General features: G+C 40.7%; 1 protein-coding gene across 1 annotated transcript in view; it reads left to right on the forward strand.

The window, feature by feature from the left end:
• LOC126471289 (glutamate receptor-interacting protein 1) overlaps positions 1-23,279 on the forward strand; it is a 445,652-nt gene that overhangs the window by 316,342 nt on the left and 106,031 nt on the right. Inside the window, exon 10 of the mRNA XM_050099408.1 lies at positions 20,132-20,257. Within this exon, the coding sequence (XP_049955365.1) occupies positions 20,132-20,257 (126 nt within the window). The remainder of the gene's footprint in view (positions 1-20,131; positions 20,258-23,279) is intronic.

Here is a 23,279-nt window from a genome sequence, read left to right on the forward strand (position 1 = left end):
TACAACCATTCGCTTGACGAAAGATCCGTACCCAAAGACCGGAAAGTTGCACAGGCCATACCAATATTCAAGAAAGGTATTAGGAGTAAATCCACTTAATTAAAGGCCCCCATCATTAATGTCAATGTGCAGCAGGAGTTTGGAACATATATTGTGTTCAAACATTATGAATTACCTCGAAGAAAATGGTCTATTGACATAAAGTCAACATGGCTTTAGAAAACATCGTTCTTGTGAAACACAACTAGCTCCTTATTTGCATGAAGTGTTTAGTGCTATTGACAAGGGATTTCAGATTTATTCTGTATTTATGGAAGGCTTTTGACTCTGGTGACACACAAGTGGCTTGTAGTGAAATTGCATGCTTATGGAATATCGTCTCAGTTACATGACTGGATTTGTGACTTCCTGTCAGAGAGATCACAGTTCATAGTAACTGATGGAAAGTCATTGAGTAAAACAGAACTGATTTCTGGCATTCCCCAAGGTAGCGTTATAGTTGTAGAATTTTGGAACACATATTACGTTCAAGTATAATGACTTTTCTGGAGACTAGAAATCTACTCTGTAGGAATCAGCATGGGTTTCGAAAAAGACGATCGTGTGAAACCCAGCTTGCGCTATTCGTCCACAAGACTCAGAGAGCCATAGACACAGGTTCCCAGGTAGATGCTGTGTTTCTTGACTTCCACAAGGAGTTTGGTACAGTTCCCCACAGTCGTTTAATGAACAAAGTAAGAGCATATGGACTATCAGACCAATTGTGTGATTGGATTGAAGAGTTCTTAGATAACAGAACACAGTGTGTCATTCTCAATGGAGAGAAGTCTTCCAAAGTAAGAGTGACTTCAGGTGTGCCACAGGGGAGTGTTGTAGGACCATTGCTATTCACAATATACACTCCTGGAAATTGAAATAAGAACACCGTGAATTCGTTGTCCCAGGAAGGGGAAACTTTATTGACACGTTCCTGGGGTCAGATACATCACATGATCACACTGACAGAACCACAGGCACATAGACACAGGCAACAGTGCATGCACAATGTCGGCACTAGTACAGTGTATATCCACCTTTCGCAGCAATGCAGGCTGCTATTCTCCCATGGAGACGATCATAGAGATGCTGGATGTAGTCCTGTGGAACGGCTTGCCATGCCATTTCCACCTGGTGCCTCAGTTGGACCAGCGTTCGTGCTGGACGTGCAGACCGCGTGAGACGACGCTTCATCCAGTCCCAAACATGCTCAATGGGGGACAGATCCGGAGATCTTGCTGGCCAGGGTAGTTGACTTACATCTTCTAGAGCACGTTGGGTGGCACGGGATACATGCGGACGTGCATTGTCCTGTTGGAACAGCAAGTTCCCTTGCCGGTCTAGGAATGGTAGAACGATGGGTTCGATGACGGTTTGGATGTACCGTGCACTATTCAGTGTCCCCTTGACGATCACCAGTGGTGTACGGCCAGTGTAGGAGATCGCTCCCCACACCATGATGCCGGGTGTTGGCCCTGTGTGCCTCGGTCGTATGCAGTCCTGATTGTGGCGCTCACCTGCACGGCGCCAAACACGCATACGACCATCATTGGCACCAAGGCAGAAGCGACTCTCATCGCTGAAGACGACACGTCTCCATTCGTCCCTCCATTCACGCCTGTTGCGACACCACTGGAGGCGGGCTGCACGATGTTGGGGCATGAGCGGAAAATGGCCTAACGGTGTGCGGGACCGTAGCCCAGCTTCATGGAGACGGTTGCGAATGGTCCTCGCCGATACCCCAGGAGCAACAGTGTCCCTAATTTGCTGGGAAGTGGCGGTGCGGTCCCCTACGGCGCTGCGTAGGATCCTACGGTCTTGGCGTGCATCCGTGCGTCGCTGCGGTCCGGTCCCAGGTCGACGGGCACGTGCACCTTCCGCCGACCACTGGCGACAACATCGATGTACTGTGGAGACCTCACGCCCCACGTGTTGAGCAATTCGGCGGTACGTCCACCCGGCCTCCCGCATGCCCACTATACGCCCTCGCTCAAAGTCCGTCAACTGCACATACGGTTCACGTCCACGCTGTCATGGCATGCTACCAGTGTTAAAGACTGCTGGCTGACACTGACGGCGGCGGTGCACAAATGCTGCGCAGTTAGCGCCATTCGACGGCCAACACCGCGGTTCCTGGTGTGTCCGCTGTGCCGTGCGTGTGATCATTGCTTGTACAGCCCTCTCGCAGTGTCCGGAGCAAGTATGGTGGGTCTGACACACCGGTGTCAATGTGTTCTTTTTTCCATTTCCAGGAGTGTACATAAATAACATCAGAAGTTCACTGAGGCTTTTTGCAGATGATGCTGTGGTATATTGAGAGGTTGTAATAATGGAAAATTGTACTGAAATGCAGGAGGATCCACAACGAATTGATGCATGGTGCAGGGAATGGCAATTGAATCTCAATGTAGACAAGTGTAATGTGCTGCAAATACATAGAAAGAAAGATCCTTTATCATTTAGCTACAATATAGCAGGTCAGCAACTGGAAGCAGTTAATTCCATAAATTATCTGGGAGTAGGTATTAGTAGTGATTTAAATGGTATGATCATATAAAGTTGATCGTTGGTAAAGTAGATGCCAGACTGAGATTCATTGGAAGAATCCTAAGGAAATGCAACCCAAAAACAAAGGAAGTAGGTTACAGTACACTTGTTCGCCCACTGCTTGAATTCTGCTCACCAGTGTGGGATCCATACCAGATAGGGTTGATAGAAGAGAGAGAGAAGATCCAATGGAGAGCAGTGCTCTTCATTACAGGATCATTTAGTAATCGCGAAAGCATTATGGAGATGATAGATCCAGTGGAAGACTTGCAGGAGAGACACTCAATAGCTCAGTACGGGCTTTTGTTGAAGTTTCAGGAACATACCTTCACCGAGGAGTCAAGCAGTATATTGCTCCCTCCTACGTATACCTCACAAAGAGACCATGAGGATAAAATCAGAGAGATTTGAGCCCACACAGAGGCATACCGACAATCTTTCTTCCCACGAACGATATGACACTGGAATAGAAGGGAGAACCGATAGAGGTACTCAAAGTACCCTCCGCCACACACCGTCAGGTGGCTTGCGGAGTATGGATGTAGATGTAGATGTAGATGTAGATGTAATAGGCCCTTTGCTGTTCCTTATCTATATAAATGATTTGGGAGACAATGTGAGCAGCTGTCTTAGGTTGTTTGCAGATGATGCTGTCATTTATTGGCTAATAAAGTCACCAGAAGACCAAAACAAATTACAAAATGATTTAAAAAAGATATCTGAATGGTGTGGAAATTGGCAGTTGACCCTAAATAATGATAAGTAATAGGTCATCCACATGAGTGCTAAAATGAATTCGTAAAACTTCGGCTACACGATAAATCACTCAAATCTAAAGGCCATAAATTCGACTAAATACCTAGGAATTGCAATTATGAACAACTTAAATTGGAAGAAACACATAGAAAATGTTGTGGGAAAGACTAACCAAAGACTGCATTTTATTGGCAGGACACTTAGAAAATGTAACAGATCTACTAAGGAGACTGCCTCCACTGCACTTGTCCATCCTCTTTTAGAATACTGCTGCTCAGTGTGGGATCCTTACCAGATAGGACTGATGGAGTATATCAAAAAAGTTCAAAGAAGGGCAGCACATTTTGTATTATCACGAAATATGGGAGAGAGTGTCACTGAAATGATACAGGATTTGGGCTGGACATGATTACAAGAAAGGCGTTTTTTGTTGCAACGGAATTTACTCACAACATTCCAATCACCAACTTTCTCCTATGAATACAAAAATATTTTGTTGACACAAATCTACATAGGGAGAAATGATCACCATGATAAAATAAGGGAAATCAGAGCTTGCACGGAAAGATATAGGTGTTTGTTCTTTCCGCTTGCTATATGAGAATGGAATAACAGAGAATTTTGAAGGTGGTTTGATGAACCCTCTGCCAGGTACTTAAATGTGATTTGCAGAGTATCCATGTAGATGTAGATGTAGATGTATTCACACCTGCCAGTACTTGCCTTCTTTGCAATTGAAATTATTACATTTTTCTTGAAGTCTGAAGCTATTTCATTCATCTCCTATATCTTACATTGCAGACAGAACTGTTTTGCATCAGCTGGCCTACCAGAGATCTTAATAACTCCAAGGGAATTTTGTCTACTCTAGTTGCCATATTTCAACTTAGATCTTTCACTGATTTGTCAAACTCGTCTCTCAGTGTCACAACTTGCATTTCATCTTCATCTACTTCCTCTACCCTCTCCATAATGTTTTCATCAAGTGTCTTTCCTTTGTGTGACCTCTCTATGCATTTGTAATGATTCTGGAAGGGACTTCTCACATAATGAAACAGGATGCTATTAAATGCAATTAACACACACTTTATTACCAACTATAGACATATAACAGAAATGCATGTACACAATAAACTGTTCATATTGAAATCAGCAAGGTGAGACAGCCAAAGTTATTCCTCATTCTGGGATGGCTGAACTCATTTCACTGCCAAAGAGTCTTATTTGTGTGATTTTTTTGTGTCATCATTGGTAAAGTCCCCAAAGAGCCCCATCCATTGCAATGCAGAACACTGGTGAGGGGTGGAGTACCAGCCACTCATGTGTTCTTCATGCAGCTGTGCATGACCAGCCATACCATGACCTGCTGCAAGGCAGGACACAAATGGGCCATTTCTCAGCAAAGGAATGCAGTGATGGTGCCCCCTGCCCCCTCCTCCTCAATTAGTGCAGGTGAGACTCGCTAAGGTAGGAGGAGGCCATCAGATACATCTGTATCGAGATTGCTGTTTGGTGAAGATCTCAAGCAGCAGCATGGGAGGGTTGCTTGTGGTGATGATGAATAAGGTGATGCTTTGTCATCTCTCGTTTCTTGCATGTTGTCTTCTGTCTGAGTGGTGCCTGTGTCACTGTGCTGGGTACATCTCACAAAATCCATGTGGGTTTAGGATGATGCATGGATCTAGTGGACTTGGCATGGTGTTAATTTCATGCACTGTGTCATGTGCCATGTCTGACACTTTTCACACACATTATGTTGGCAGGGGGGGGGGGGGGGGGAGGTGGATGTAGGAGCACATGTAGAGGATGCATGCACACTGTCAGAAAAGTTCATCATACTGACCTGCATTTATGGTGAGTTGTGCAGTGCAGTATGCATCGACTGTCCACTATTCATGTATGTAGACCATCGATGTTGTGGCAGTTGCTGTCTCATTCACAACAGGAATTTGCAGATGGTAATGCTGTTCTCATTGTAACAGTCATAAATAAGATTGCATAGGATCCAATTTCCTACCTAATGAATGTACTTCAGTTTTCAGTTGTAAATTCTTGTTGTGTAGCAGTAGCTTCCCCTTTTTTCCTTCTTCATAACTTTTTGCCATAACTTTAGTTTGTACTCCAAAGCCTGACACTCATTAAGTAGTTGCAGGCAGGTGTCACATGTGGAAATTAAGGGGGCAAGGGGGTTATTACCAGAATAGTCACCTCTGCAGCTGCATGTGAATTTTTCTGTTGAACTGTGAGTGATACCGAGTACTGACTCTCCACAGCTGGTTTGCCTGAGAATATCTCGTGTTAGCTCACGGGACAGGTGAAACTGATGGAGAAAATCCACTCTCAAGATCAGTTTGTGGGCGTCTTTGATCACAAACAGCCATGATTTCTAATGCAAACTGAGGTCCATAGTTCGTGTGATGGTTCCAAACAATTTCACAAGAATGTTGTTTGTGGCACACAGTTGGATGTTAGGCATTGAATGTTCTGTTTGTGGCCGTTACCCAGCAATGGTGCTTACTTCAGAGCCAGTGTCTGTCAGAAAGTGTTGATTTGCTGAGTTGTCTAACACATGCAGTTGACTACTGTCACTTGTAGATGGGGCAAAACTAGTTTGACCCACTTGCTTGAGCTGTAGGCTGCTTTGTTGTGTGCTGCAGTCCAGATTGTGTCTCGCTTTTGGGTGATTGCACAGTGTGGAGCAGTTGTGTGTCTGGTCATGAAAGCAGGAGTGAAACCAACACAGCTGCAGTGCACTGCCTCACTGCTGTGAAGAATATTACTGCTGGCAGGTGCAGTGGCAGTCAAGTCCAGTCAAAGGTCTCCTGAAACAGATGCTAGTGACGTCACTCATGAGAGTATGTAAACACTCGGGTCTCAACATCTCCTTGTGACTGCAACTGGCATGGTTTGTCCACGAATGTGCTGGGGATTTTGGGATTTTTACTGTTGTACATCATATCTGAGTATTCTTGTTGCTGTGGGACTGCAAAAAATCTGTCAGTCAGAAATAATCTGTTTTCTTTTGTTTCGTTTTTGTATGAAATCATCACCAACTGTATCTGAGATGGTAATTTAATTAACCAGAGCACCCAGAGCATACTGTGTGGCATAAGAGTTGGGTTGATCACTGCATAGCTGAGATGGTATCCTGCTGCCCAATTGTTCCCGGTAAATTACTTGTCGCAGTTGTTGCTGTGGCCTCTTGACAAGTCGCTGGAGCAAAGCTGCTTTTGCAATGTTGAATTTTCATTCAGATGGAGGTGTTGTATGACATGATTAACAGTATCAGCATGATCCTCTAAGTTGCGGAGTAGGACCACAAACTTGACAGCATCATGGATGATAAATGTGTAGTATGAATTCAATGATTATGAACCATGTCACCGACTGTTCTGGTTGTAGGTCAGCAGTTTAGGTTGCGTACACGGTCATGTGTGTGCTCTTCAGGAGACCTGTTGTGGATGTGCTGGAACTTTTGGTCAGAGATCCTTTGGACTGTGTCCAACATGGGCGGAAACCCGGGAGTCTTCCCTCATGGCCCAGCTGGCTAGGCCCCACATTGGATTACGGATGAGTTTGACTGGATCATTCCTGATGTGCGTAGAATGATTAAATCATGCAAGTTATTGTCATGCAGACATGAAATAGTTATCTGTAACTGTCTTGTTAATGTGAGGCTAGATTTGTCTTGCCATTGAAATCAGAGAGGTGGTCAGAATGTGCTACACACTGTTCCTGCACACATTCACCATTGTTGTTGTCAATGGTAAGACACAGCGGAATGACACTTTTGTTTTTCACACCATCTGTGGACTGATCAGGGTAATGAGAACATTATGCGAGTCACTTTGTAAGTCATCATTTTGTCCAAATTGTTCAAAAAGACTGCAATTATAGAATGGTTCTGTTGTCAACGCAAACACAATCTGATGAAGTACACTTGTTACATTGAAGTAGAGGCTGCTGTTCATTGTGGGGTCACCACTGTAGAGGTTCTGGTGGGGAGTGTTCACAGAATGAAGCAGAATGCTAGTAAATGCAACTAACACATACCATATTACTGACAACTGATGTACAGCAGAAATGGAAGCACGCAATACATATGTTCATAGCAAACTCAGCAGATCTACAGAGCCAAAGATATTCCTCCCTGCAGGAGGGCTGACTCATATCACTGCCATTTGTGTGATATTTTGTGTACAACAGAAATGCATGCACACATTACAACTGTTCACAATTAAATCAGCAAGGCTAGAGAGCCAAAGGCCTCTTGCATCATCAGTGGTGAGGTCCCCACATGGTTGTTTCTCTTCCCATCTTTCCCTTCTTTGCTTAGTGTTGGCTTATCATCTGAGCCCTTAATAGTCATACATTCTCTTTTCTCCAGAGGTTACTTTAATTTTCCCTATTGGTGGCCTCAATCTTTCCCAGAAGTCTTGCACACTTCTACTACTTTGTATTTCTCATCTGGCCATTCCTGATTTGCCATTTTCCTCTTCCTGTCAGTCACATTTTGTTAGATGCCTGTATTCTGTCTTGTCTGCTTCATTTGCTAGGTCTCCATATTTTCTCTTTTTGTAAATGAAATTCATTACCTCATATGTTATCCCAGGAATTCTACTTGGTCTTGTATCTTTGCCTAGTTGTTCCTCTGCTGCCTTAACTATTACATCTTTCATAACTCCCCACCTATTGTACCTATGTGATTGTTTCAACATAAAATTATCTGACTTTTTCAATGTTATTAATTACAGTATCATATATCAGGTGATTTTGTTGCTACATTGACTCAAGACATATCACCACATGCCATTAGCTAATCAGATGTCATTAGAAGTAGAATAAACAGTCCAGGGTTCTTGACCATAAAATAATAACATGACAATATTTATGTATACCATTATCTTCCAATTTATCCTTTCCAGATGCAGCAGATAAAGTCACAATTTTTCACACTTATCATGATACAGCATAAAATACAATACAATTATCAGAGCCAAGTCAGTACTACTACTCTTCGATAACATAGACAACTAAACTGCATGTCACTTCTTTAGCCTAACACCAGCAAGTAACAGTTGGTGATGAAAACTTCATTGTTGATTCTGGTACTGTAGTTATGTTATAATGAAAATTTACATATTCATAGTAACTTGTGCATAACAGTATGTTATGCAATAGAAAGCAAAATGCTTACCACTGGTTTTTTACATCATTTGAACTTTTGTACAAAATTTTGTAAAACATGAGCTACAACAAATAGTTCCAAAAAAACTTTAAATTTATTCTAAATTATATAATTATTTTGATTACTAAAATTTATGTATATTCCCACTCAATGATTACATTTTTAGTTTAGTGAGTTACTTTGAACTTTATGTTATACACTTCTAAACAGTATTGATGTTTCTGTGCCAGACTGCTGTAACTTCCAAAATGACAATTCCATACAAAAGATAACTGCATTACATAAAGATACACAGATAATTTTCAAATACTTAGAATTATATTGAATAATAATTGTGAAATGTAGTTATATAAGAACACTTCTGTTGATACAGTGTATCAGGTGACACATTAAAAGCTGTTTACTGAGTAATATGTTAAAAATTGTGTAACACATGCTCCTTCATGTGAGTCAAGGCTGTTACATTACATCATTCAACTTGTATTGTGTTCGTTTCCCCTGAATAGTTTCCTAATGCTCCTTTTGATGCTCTCAAAAACCTCTGATTCTTTCAAATTATCAAACTGTCATCTCCATAATTTCCTATATTTCTATAATTTCTTGGGATTTCATGTACAGTTCATAACCAATAAATTATAGTCACAGTCTACATTTGCTTCTGAAAGTGTTTTGCAGAATAAAATCTGGTTTTCAAATCTCTGTTGTACCATTACATAATGTAACTGAAACCTTTCAGTGTCTCCAGATCGTTCCCATATAAACAACAGCAACAAGTAAATTGTGCTATGTGCACTATTCTTCCAGGTGACTTCAGCCCTTTCCCACAATTAATTTTCCCCTATTAATTTTCCTTCTCTTCCTTTTCCTATGCATTCTTGTCCCCAAACACAGATTTTCATCTCCCTCAACAATCTGAATGCTCTGTATCAATTCATAATTCATCTACACACTTCAGTATGTTTACTGACATGCATCAAGTCCAGACAATGTCAAGGATGTTGTGATGCAGGTGGTATCTACAGTTGTGGAATGTATATCATTATGGTACAGCTTGGGCTTACTGGCAGTGATGACAGAGATAGTGCAAAAGCACTTCTTGGTGACTGTTAGTGCACAGCAGAACAGAGTGATATGAGTAACTGTGTAACATGTAAGATGCACAACCAAGGACCATGATACATTCTTTTGTTGGATAAAGCACCCTTGTGAGCATAATTTACCCAGATTGGATGCTGCCTGAGGAAAAAACACCTGCACTGTTGGTTGTGATGTACAACAACTATCACATTTGCATGAATGATGAATGTTCTCACTGTTTAAACTGGTCTGCTAAAATATGCATTTTCTCAGTTGTAGATGTATGGCATTATAATTTGTGGAATTTGATTATGTGCACTTTGAGGTAGGTCTTGAATGTAGAGTAGGTGATGGACTTTTCTGAGGCTAGTCAAAAATTCCCATTATTTGAATTAGATTGACTGGTTTGGGTATGGAGATTTTAGATGCACTCTGAAAAAAGAGCAAGTATGATAAATTCCAATTATTTCTTCTGCTTGCATTACAGTGATCTGAAACTTTAATAATTCAGCACCACCTCTGTAAAATTCCATTCTGAGCATTGTTTTGCACTAGTGAGAATACTTCTCATCTTGCCCACAATAAAGACAAGATGTACTGTTGATATTGGTTGGTTGTTTTGGGGAAGAAGACCAGACAGCGAGGTCATTGGCCTCATTGGAATAGGGAAGGACAGGGAAGGAAGTCAGCCATGCCCTTTTGAAAGGAACCATCCCGGCATTTGCCTGGAGCCATTTAGGGAAATCATGGAAAACCTAAATCAGGATGGGCGGACGTGGGATTGAACCGTCGTCCTCCCGAATGCACTGTTGATATTTGTCACATACCTTGTGCACTAATAACTTGTGGGACAGGTGAGCAGTGTAGGGCTCTCAGTCAACTGTACACTGGGCAGAAGTCAGGGAAATTAAATGGGAAGATGTAGTAACTGATTAATTGTTAACCTCTTAACATAAAATTGCAAGTTATTTTGTTTTTATTATTTTGGTGTATACTTAAAATCCCAAGTATACTCAAGCAGCTTAAAAACAGACCTTCAATAACTTAATAAAACCCTGTTTATGTCCATTTCAGCACAGATGGTTAAGTGTTTGACCACTAGACAGCATCTGGTCCTACATTTGTAGCTTTCAGCGTCTCTTCTCTATTGTTGTTTAGGTTGGGCTTTCAAAAAAGGATGGCTGTAGTGATTCTTTAGTGAATTTAACGGCTCAGAAAGTGAAGAAGAATATGACATCACTTCATCAGAGACTGAAAGTGATGACAGTTCATCAGCTGAGTGACAAGTGCTCACCAGAGGTATGAGACAAATACATCCACCGTGCATCAGTAACCTCCTCCAAAATTTATGTTCACAGAAAACTGTTGTGAAACACATGGTTAGACTTCATAACTACACAGAAACTAAAAAATGGCTTGAAATTTCATGATATTTTAGTCAAAGTCCAGTGTACGAGTATACTTGGGATTTTATTATTGGTGATCTTCAAAATTTTGTAACTCATTATTTTGCACTTTAAAGGCTGTCTTTATACACCTAAATACATACATTATAGGATGTTTTTCATTAATAAAAAATATTGTCTCTTGGGATATAATTGTGAAAAAAATCAATATGTTAAGGGGTTAATACTCTTTGGTGACAGAGGTGGTAACTATTGGACTACCAGCTGTTGAATTATTTGTTACTGTAACCGTTTCATTATTTGCTAGTAACATTATTGTAGGTGGTTGTTGTGTCACTTGCTTCATTACAGCAAGATGGAAGATTTCATACTCTATAATAACATATGAATTTATAAATATAATTGTTAGTGATTTGGTAGTAGAGGGACTTTTGATATATGGAATCCCCTGAAAAATTTCAATCAAGTATTGATTTTCTTGAATTTTCAGCCTTTACACAATAAGAAGATTGACTAAAATGAAGATGAAGCTTGTTTGGTGTGGATTAGTTTTGAATCAGGTGGAGGGTTAAGTGGAGGCTGTGAAATACTGTGGGTTCAGGCTGCAGTGGCTGTGGCTGGTGAGACTCACTGGTCTCATCAGTAATAGGTGAAACTGACTGAAATCCTTTACATAATGGCAGTCTGTGGGTGGGACAGGTAGTGAAATGATTTCACCAGACATGTACCTGAGGAAACACATGGAGTAGTGATATGATGATATCAGCTGACCAATAGGAAGATGGAAGTCTGCTGGTGGCCTAGAGACAATGTTGAACACATACCGGTGTAGGTTTGATGCATAACAGAGGTAGCTTTGGGATGCTGATCCAGCATGAATGTTCTGAAATGAATTGCTGTTGGTTCTCAGTTTACTGCATGGTACTAGAGTTTGTATGGGTGGTGTTGCTTGCTCCTGTAGATAATATGGTCCATTTCTAACATTTGCTGGGCAATAAGCCATCAGAAACTTGGCTTAGCAAATATTTACTAGCTGTAGAGGAAGTATGGAACCACAAACCTGAGGCAATGCTACAAGAGCAGCTTCTAAACAATTTGGTCATTAACCTTAGTTTGTAGCAACAGCCAGAACAGTCTTACTGAGATAGTAAAGGTGAAACAGCAACTGTGAAGAGTTTGGAAAGAATTTGAGTGCATAGTTCATAAATGACGTACAGGTGCAACCACAAAATCACAGGGCATTGGTGGCAAGAGTGCTTCCTGTTTTTACATTCAGTTGCTTGTAACAGCAATGATGAACGGACAAATATATGTCAGTGATGTTGCTTGGCCACTGCTAATAGAAGCTGGTAATGTTCCATCAAATGAGCACTGAGAACTGGATGTGATGTATTCGGCTGGGACTGAAAACTCCTTTCGTTAATTCTTAGCATCTGGCTTAATTTGAGTGATGTGAGCTGTAACCTCCTTGCCAGTCTGTCAATCTTGTGACAGCACCTTTACCATGGTAAGAAATCTTCTAATACACAATGACCCTCTGTAATGGGGCAACAATTTTTTAGAGATTCCTTGCACCCACCTTAGTAAACTTCTGGAAATTCTTAATGTAGGCCACATCACCCACTCAGTAAGAATTTGGCCATTGCTGCTGGTTATAACACATAACTTCCTCCCTTTGGGAATTCTGGACATTTCTCCTGGCTAATTTCCTCTGTACAGCAACCAGTTGAGGACTTTTCCCTTCAAGCAATAGATCCTCGATTGTCTACAAGGTGCATAGTGGAGTTGCCACCTGATAACCCAGAAGTAACTTGGATGGCATTGATCCGAGGGCCACGTGATATGTGATATGAAATGCCATAGTCAATCAACATAGAGAACAGTCCCAGTTACTTTGATCTTTATGATGGTAGGTAGGTAGTGCAGATCTCAGATTGCAGTTAAGGTGCTCAGTGTAAGAGGGGTTAGGATAGTATGGGGTTATGGTTGTGTTGCACCCCTATCTGTAAACATAATTGTTTAATTGCCTTGGCAGTAAAACAGCTCGTACTATCAGTAATGATGGATTTCAGCAGTCTGAAGGCCCAAAACATCTTCCTTAAATTCTGGGTGTCTGGCAGGTTGTCACCCCTCCAGTGGGTAACAACCATATGAGTCTGGTACAGGCATCAATACAAACCAAAATATACTTGTTCTCATCCCTAGATTTTGGCAGGAGACCCACAAAACCAATATATATGCACTGAAATGTCTTATCAACGTTTTTCGAAGCCAAGTACCTGACGTTGGTATTCTGAGCATGTTTACTCAGAGCACATACTTGACCATTGGCTACCATCTTGCAAATCTCTATGTCTGTTTTCAGCTATCATAAAAACTCCCAGATCTTCTCCTGTGTTTCATATGTCCCAAAATTCCCACCCACACCTTAAAACACAGAACCTGATCTTTCATTAAATAAGGGATGACACACTCATCATTCTCAGTCCTCTGTTTTATGACACTCAAATGTTCGTCCTGATCTTGAAATTCTCTAATATCTCTGAAGAGACTAGGGATCTGAATCAAGATGCAACTAATTTGATCTACATGTTCCTGTTCAGCCTCTGGAGGATGATGCATTGGACTATCATCTTTCTGTTCATACATGTGGCTTAAACCATCAGCCAACACATCTCAGAGACCTTGACATTGTGGTCCTCAAATCTAAATGTGAGAATCCTGGTAGCCCACCTCACAATGCATCCTGTCTCTGGGGTCTAGCAAGTACCCAGCTCAGTGCTTAACTGTCTGTTCCCAGGATAGATTTCTGGTGTTTCAAATAGTACTTACATTTCAGAATCCCAAACAAAACAGTGTGCGCTTCTGGCTCATACATGGATTACTTCCTCTCTATCTCATTTAACCCTTGTGAGGCATAAGTAAAGCCCTCTGCTCCCCTTCTTTTTCTTGTAACAGAATCCAATTAAGTCCTTCTTCAAAGGTATCAGTTTGTAAAATAAATTCTTTATTAAAATCTGGTGGAGCTAATACTGGCACAGACTGTAAAGCTTGTTTAAGCGCTAAGAATGCAGCCTCCTGAGAAGACTGTCAAGTAAATTTACACCGCTGTGAGTATAGTTCATCCAAAGGAGCTGCTTTCTCAGCAAGCCTCTGAATGAACTTTCAGAAGAAATTTGCCATCCCAACAAACTGAGCAACCTGTTTAACATTCATGGACAAGGCACTTATTTTATAACCTCCACTCGGTCAGGATCGATGCAGATCCCCTCTCCTGACACAATATGTGCCACAAATGTCATTGAAGGAGAGGCAAAAACTACGTTCTCAGTATTTACAGCAGGCCCTGCTTTCTATCACTGCCTGAACACTTCCTCCAGATGTGGCAGGTGCTCCTGAATCAAGTTACTGTGTACCACTAAGTTGTCTAAATAGTGGTACACAAATCTGAATGTCACATCAGAATATACAACAGCCATCAATTGTGACAGGACAGCAGCCCCTGTTGCCAGCCCAAAGGGTAAACACAGTGACTGGCTTGGATTGTTCATCTAAAGGTATTTGGTTGCAAGCTTTGTGGTAAAATCCAGTGTCCCTCAGAACCACCCAGATTGTCAGTGAAGGTCTGGTAAAGGTAACAACCTTAATACCACCTTTCCATTTAATTCCCAATAATCCACTACTGACCAAAATTACTCACTCAGTTTAGGTACCAGAAGTATTGGTGCCATGTACAGTGACTTACAGGGGTGAATGACACCTTTTACTAACATTTTATTTATTTTTTTCTAGTAATATCTTCATCATAGGTGGAGGTAACCTATGCAGTATTGCCTTAACTGGAATGTGGTTCACTAAGTAAATGCCATACTTGAGCATGTGGGTGACCCCCAGTTTCTTTGTTAGCACATCTGAAAATAGGGAACAAAGAGCTTTGATTTTGTTCTTAACCATGGCCTCACCCTCACCATGCTGGCAGAACTTGAACAGAGTTCTCAGTTGAAATTTGAAATAAAATCTCTTCCCAATCTGGAGTTAAGCCCATGTGCACACCACTCAATCCACAGTCCTCCCACCTCTGACCTGGCTGTCACACCACACTCCACCTGCTGCCACACCCTGTACCACATGCTAGCACCATGTGACCTTGTCACACCATCGGGCAGCACAGACAATGAACTTCATCCTTATTGGAGGAGAAAGATATACCGTAAAATAGGCAGACCAGTGCTGACACAGTACACACCATTACTTTAAATGATTTGTTGATGTTCAGGAAATGCTTTAATAAAAGCATCTTTTTAAAATAACTGTAGGAGCATTGAGGAGCACAGGTTTTTTACTTATGGGATTGCCTTCCTTACTGCCAATGTCATCATTGACAATTTCACAATCTTCTTTTACATTGTAGCTTTACTTCACAATTTCACAGAACTGATATGTGAGCCTTTTTTGTGTCTCATTGCTACTCTTACAAGACCTCAGATTATTTTTGCTTGACTGTGATTTGCATATTTCATTTGTACAGGTTTCACAATTACTGTCTCTAACTGCTTCCTAATAATTCTTGTTACACTATTTGTTGCTGAACTTCTAGTTTTGATAGAGCTTACAGTTTTTGACATGATAGCCTGATTCATCCACAGTGACCCATTTGTAACAGACAATTTTTCACTGGTACAATTAGCTATTAGATACTTTCTCCCACAAATATTATCACTGTTTAATCAGTGATAAAATTCAGATCATGCAGAATTGTCTCTAATTTCAAATGTTGCATGTGATTCGTGGAACTTCACTACATGTAGAAAGTTGTTGCGTACAGGTATACAAGAAATGTATTCATTCTCAGAAACTATTAAAAATAAATCATATGTCTTCAGGAACAACTGTCAATGTTTCTATGCTTTGACAAACTTTGATTTTTGAGTTGTGTGTAAATGCAACCAAAAGCTGTAGTGGCTGAGCAACCGCACGACCACTATGGTCGCAGGTTTGAATCCTGCCTCAGGCATGGACGTGTTTGATGTCCTTAGGATAGTTAGGTTTGCAACCACTGTTATTGGACCAGTATCATTTGTCATTGCTTGTAGAACAAATAAAATAGATTGTTTAGAGTAATATAGAACCTAGTATTTTTTCATATGTATTCATTTCTTCTTCTATGGTGATCATGTTCTTTTTTTAGTAATCCATTGTATATATTAAGGTAATTGGGTGGTTGTTAGACTGTACGTCCAATACCCCCCTTCCTGCTCCCACCTCCCACATCCTCCCCCATCCATAAACTATGAGCATTACTGAGGTGAGTGGCTTGGATGCTTTATGATATAGATAGCAATACTGTCAGAGAGCTGTCTGTGGGGAGGCCAGGAAAACATATGGTCCCTGAAGAGAGACAGCAGCTTTTTCAATAGTTGTAGGGGCACCAATATGGATGACTGACTGGACTAGTCTTCTAACATAGCCAAAATGGCCTTGCTATACTAGTACCTCAAATGACTGAAAGCAAGGAAAAATTACAGCCATTGTATTTCCAGAGGACATGCAGCTCTACTAGATGGCTTCACGCTGATAGCACCCTCTTGGGGAAAATATTCCAGATATAAAATAGTCCCTTATTAGAGTATCCAGATGGAGACTAATGAGGAGGATGTTGTCATCAGGAGAAAAAAAGTGGCATTCTACATGTCAGACGTGGGATGTTAGATCCTGTAACTGGGTAGGTAGGTTACAGAATTTAAAAAGAGAAATGGATAGGGTGAAATATGATATAGGAGCATCAGTGAAGTGTGTCAGCTAGAACAACTGGACTTCTGGTCATGTGAATACAAGTTTATCAACACAAAATCAAGTAGGGGCAGTGGAGGAGTGAAAATATGGGTAAGCCATTACAAACAGCATAGTGAATGCATTATTATAGCCAAGGTGGAAACAAAGACAACACCCACTATAGTAGTACAAGTTTATATGGTGAGTAGCTCCATGGATGATGAAGATATATTTGATGAGATAAAAGAAATTATTCAAATTGTTAAGGGAAACAAAAGTTAAATGTAATTTGGGATTTGAAGTTGATAGTAGGAAAAGGATTAGAAGGAAAAATAGGAGAACATGGACTGGGGGAGAGGACTGAAAGGGGAAACTGCCTGGTAGAATGTTGCACAGAGCATGATTTAATTCTTGCTGATAGTTGACTGAAGTATCATGGAAGAAGGTTATATAAGTGGAAGAGACCTAGAGACACTGAAAGGTTTCAGATAGATTATATAGTGGTAAACAGAAACTCTGAAACCAGATTTTAAACCGCAAAATATTTCCAGGGATGCATGGGGACTCTGACTGTAATTTATTGCTTACAAATTGCAGATTAAAACTGAAGAAACTGTAGGAAGGTAGGACCTGGATAAATTGAAAGGATCACTGATAGCGAAACATTTCAGACAGCGTTAGGTGAGGACTGTCTGAAACAGCAGAAAGAAATGCGGCAAAAGAAGACTGGGTAGGTCTGAGTGATGAAATACTAAAGGTGACAGAAGCTCAAATAGGCAAAAATATAAAGGCCCATTGGAAATCTTTGGACAACACAAAATGCAGCAAATGAAGGGAACACAGGTGTCTAAAAAATTAGGTTGACCAGAAGTGCAAAATGGCAAAGCAGGATTGGCTAGAATAGAAATGAAAGGCTGTAGAAGCCTGCATGACTTACAGAAAGATAGATGGATGCCACCTATAGTAAAATTAAAGAAACCTGTGGTGAAAAGAGAGGCAACTGTGTGTATACTAAAAGCACAGATGGCAAGCCAGTACAAAACAAAGAAGGGAAGGCTGAAAGGTGGAATGGATATATAGAAGAGTTATAGAAAGAAAGGAAATGTGAAGACAATGTTATAGAAATAGAAGAGGAAGTAGATGAAGATGGTATGAGAAATATGATACAGTTAGAAGAGTTTGACAGAGGACTGAAACACCTAAATCAAAACCATATACAACATTCCTTTAGAATTATTAAGATCATTGAGAGAGCCATGTTGACACTATTCTGTACCAAATGCAAGATATATAGGGTGAACATTAATAAAACCAACTAACTGCAGGGACAGATTCCTGACTGGAAATGGAGGAAGAAAGGTCCTGTGAGCATGTGTCCAGAAGTGCATCGTTGCCACGGTAGATGGCTCTGACGCTGGCCAGTGAAAGTTTCTCTGACCACATGCCATGTCTCCTTCTGTGTTGTAGCCTGTGCGACTGCCACACTGTACTGTAGGCATCAGAAATGGTCCAATATTCATGTTGGGAACAAGCTGACAGAATCGTACTTTGACTTACATCATGTTGGTGGACCAGTTGTCTGGAGCTTGTACTAGGGTTTGTCTCAACATCCTGTTGAACCTGGTCCTCCAAATCTGCCGTACGGTCAGTCCAGCACCTCCCTGCACATTTGTCTGTCTGAAAGGACCCATGGTCACACAAATGCCCAGAAAGGGCTTGAAATGCTATGTGATGCAGTTGGTGTCTGTCAGGGTACTTGTTTTGGTATAGCTGTGCTGCCTCTTGACCATTTCCATCTACGTGGCCATACACAAAGGCAGTCTTAGTTTGTTCCTGACAGGAATACTGGATAATTCTTCTGATTACAGGATGATGCATCAATCATACAGCCTTCAACACACAAGGAACACAGAGCATGTTGTCAGAGGAAGTTTAATTCATCAGTGTCATCTACTGTTGCAACAGTGCATTTCCAGACACAAGTTCATAGGACCTTTTTGCCTCCATTTCCAGTCAGAAATCTGTCACTGCATTCTGTCAGTTCTATTAATGGTCACCCTGTATAGAACAAGCAAAATATCCTTTTACTTCAAGAAGAATGTAATAATGCCTATTACACAGAAATCAGGTGCTGGCAGGTGCAAATATTATTGAAGCAGCAGTTTAATAAGTCGTGGTTGCAAATTACTGGCTATAATAATTTACAGTAGAATTGAAAAACTGGTAAAAGTGAACATCAGATAAGGAGAGAATTCAAGCTTTTGAAATGTGGTGCTGCAGGAGAATGTTAGAGATGATATCGGTAGATCAAATGACTAATGAGGAGGTGCATAACTGATTGCTAAGGAATGAAATTTGTGGCACAACTTGAGTAAAAGAAGGGACCAATTGATCAGACACATACTGAGGCATCGATGAACTGTCAACTTGCTAGTGTAAGAGAGTTATGGATGTGGTAGTTAAGACTGTAGAGGGAGACCACGATCTGAGTATAGTAATCAGGTTCAAAGGTCTATAAGCTGCAGTAGTTATGCAGAGGTGAAGGGCCTTGCACAGAAAAGACTAGTTTAGAGGGATGCATGGAACCAGTTTTTAGACTGATGACCATGACAACATGTACACCTAATTCTGGATTTATGCATTACTAAATGTATTGGATTTTGCATTCTAAAGATAAAATAATATTTCAGGCACAGCTAAAGGTGTGAATGTTGACATCCCTTTACAGAGATATGAAGGATAAGATGTTTATAGCTTTTTTATTGTAAGGATTTCGATTGCCTACAGTTTTATATTGCTTGCCTAAAGTTTTATTTGCAGTAGCAGATTGTTGCTCTAGATTGAAATTTCTGTACTACTACTTTTTTAATAGTTTTGGTATATTTTTTGCTATGTTTCTGATTCAAATTAAAGTTTATTGTTGCTGCATTTTGTTGATTTTTTTTATTGCATTGACAGTATGAGTACATCAAAACTCTTTCTCACCTTCAGACTGCATTAGACAGAAAACATTGTAACTGTATATAAGGCCACCTGAAAAGAAAGCTGTTGCTTTTAAAATGTTGAAGCATCTGTTAATGCTGATTGTTCATAATAATTAGTGTTTAAGAACTCTAGTATTTTGTATTTGTTGCTTACAGGAATTTTTATTATGAATCAGATCTAGCATCAATTACATTAAATTATGTAAACACAGTAATTTTCTGTAATGACATTAAACTAATGGGATTCAGATCATGTTTCCTGTTAGATAAAATGTTTCCTGTTAGATAAAACAGTTTTTATTATTATGGATCTTATGTCTGTTATGTGTAGTACAGTTCAGAAAGAGAATAATGATTGTTGTCAGATATTGCAGACACCAAGAGCGTTGTTTACACTGTTGAGTTAGTGAGACATGGAGGACCTCTTGGAATAACTATAGCTGGCAGTGAAGAGCCACTTGATCCAATAACAATATCTGCCCTTAGTGCTGGTGAGTGAAAACACAGCTCCTGATTTCCTTACTTCATTAATTGTGTTATCAGTGAAACAATATGTCCCTCTTATCTGAACATGTGTCAAACATGATGTGTTGCAAGATTTGCATATCTTTTGATGTTCAGTAGTAGCTCAGATTAGAAATAATTTGGCCTACTCTATTACCTTACTTTATAATGCAGTTCTTGTCCAATGTGGCTTTGTCAGACTATGTGAAGATGCAAAGGCTTACTAAGCATGACATTACAAATCTTACTGAAGTTCTGTTTACTAATGATACTATGTTGATTGTTTGAAAATACAAATAACTTCATTATTGTTTAATGCTTTTTTATTGCCTTAGTCTGTTTAATTGATTACAGTATGCATGCTCATGCAAGCACATGTACGCTTTTGTGTACACCCACCCATTTACACACTGACAGATATACACATGCTCTTCAAAATTCCCTATCTCTGTCATACATAAACTGCTCAAAAAGCTTTTGCACTACCCTCATGTTTACATAGTGGGTCCCACCCCCTCTCCTTCCCCACTGCAGATCAGTAGTTTGCTGTATCTCCAGCTATGACTGGGATGATACACTTTGGGTTTTCACTGTTCAGTGTGCCAACATTCCACAAAGGTTGATTTCAACCTTAAATCAAGTACATGTTGTCACTTTAGGGCTAGAAGGGTTGTCTGCCTGGGAAGCTGCCTGAGAGATTGGTATACACAACAGTGATATCATTCAAATACTCAACTGTCATTGTGAGACATAAATTACTGAAGTGCTTTTTCTGGAGACAACACCAGCACATTACCAATATCTGCAGATGAACTGCACACTACCTTTTCAGTGGCAGATGGGAGGGCTGTGTCAACCTTTACTGTATGTAGCTGGCTCCACACAATCAATTTATCCTACACACATCCATCATAAACAATGGTACAAACCTCCCACCACTGTGATGTATGAAGAAAGTGGGTAAGGGATCATCCAGGATTGAAATTCGATCAATGGCATTAATTTCCCTTCATTGATGAGTGCAAATGTCTATAATCATTGAAGAGTGGAGATGGGCAGACCAATGTATATCTCAGATATCTATAGATGTTAGCTGCTTCTCATCACTGTCAAGGATAATTCAAGGGTTATGCAGCACTGTATTAATTTTTCAGCCTTACAGCCAACATTTAGCAGAGGAGTTTTTCTTTCGAGATGATAATACGTGAAAACAGAACACCCACTTCAAGAACACCTTACTCCAATGGCAGGATTCAACTTAATATGAAATGTACACTTTGTTATAAAAAGTATCTGGACACCCCCAAAAACATATGGTTTTCATATTAGGTGCATTGTGCTGCCACCTACTGCCATGTACTCCATATCAGCGACCTCAGTAGTCATTAGACATCGTGAGAGAACAGAATGGGGTGATCCCCAGAACTCGCGGACTTCAAACGTGGTCAGGTGACTGGGTGTCACATGTGTCATACATCTGTATCCAAGATTTCCACACTCATAAACATCCCTGGGTCCACTGTTTCTGATGTGATAGTGTAGTGGAAATGCGAAGGGACATGTACAGCAAAAAAGCGTACAGGCTGACCTTGTCTGTTGACTGACAGAGACCACCCACAGTTGAAGAGGTTCTTAATATGTAATAGGCAGACATCTATCCAGACCATCACACAGGAATTCCAAACTGCATCAGGATCCACTGCAAGTACTATGACAGTTAGGCGGGAGGTGAGAAAACTTGGATTTCATGGTTGAGGGACTGCTCATAAGCCATACATCATGCCAGTAAATGCCAGATGACACCTCGCTTGGTGTAAGGAGCATAAACATTGGATGATTGAACAGTGGAAAATGGCTGTGTGGAGTGACAAATAAAGGTACACAATGTGGCGATCTGATGGCAAGGTGTGGGTATGACAAATACCCGGTGACTGTCATCTGCCAGTGTGTGTAGTGCCAACAGTAAAATTCGAGGGTGGTGGTGTTATGGTGTGGTCGTGTTTTTCATGGAGGGGGTTTGCACCCCATAAAGGTTTGCATGGCACTATCACAGAAGAGGCCTACATTGATGTTTTAAGCACATTCATGCTTACCACTGTTGAAGAGCAATTCAGGGATGGCGATTGCATCTTTCAACATAATCGATCACCTGTTAATAATGCACAGCCTGTGGCAGAGTCTTTACATGACAATAACATCCCTGTGATGGACTGGTCTGCACAGAGTCCTCACCTGAATCCGATAGAACACTTTTGGGATGTTTTGGAATGCCCACGCGGTGCCAGGCCTCACCGACTGACATTAATACCTCTCCTTAGTGCAGCACTCTGTGAAGAATGGGCTGCCATTCCCTGAGAAACCTACCAGCAAGTGATTGAACATATGCCTGCAAGAGTGGAAGCTGTCATCAAGGCTAAGGGTGGGCCAACATTATATTGAATTCCAGCATTACCAATGGAGGGCGCCACAAATTTGTTAGTCATTTTCAGCCAGATGTCCAGGTACTTTTGATCACATAGTGTAGCATGCTTAATTCAACCATGGGCATGCCGTTGACACCTCTCACTAAGCCTTTATCATAACTACCAAAAATTGTCAACACAAAGGAATTAATGATATTTAGCTGCTAGTGGCCATTGATTTATATTAACGAGAAGGTTGAAAATTTGTGCCAGACCAGGATTCGAACCTTGGTCTCCTATTCACTAGGCAGATGCTCTGAGTACTAAGTCATCCAGATACAATGGTCATCACAACTGCATGCACCAACTAAGTATGACTCCTGTCAGACCCAAATTCCAACTTATCCACAGAGTACTAATATAGTGCCCCTGCCCACTATCTTCATTACTCGCAGCATTTCACTGATTATCATAAGAGTTTGAGTCGAAACAGACACCAGTCACATAATTAAGGTGAGGTTGGCTAGTGATTCCTTCTGTGCAAATGTACACCATGCATTAACTCTTACAGGAATTGGTGGGACACTGTGAGTAATGAGTATATTGG

This window comes from Schistocerca serialis, chromosome 3, assembly GCF_023864345.2.
Source record: "Schistocerca serialis cubense isolate TAMUIC-IGC-003099 chromosome 3, iqSchSeri2.2, whole genome shotgun sequence".
Classification (NCBI taxonomy): domain Eukaryota; kingdom Metazoa; phylum Arthropoda; class Insecta; order Orthoptera; family Acrididae; genus Schistocerca; species Schistocerca serialis.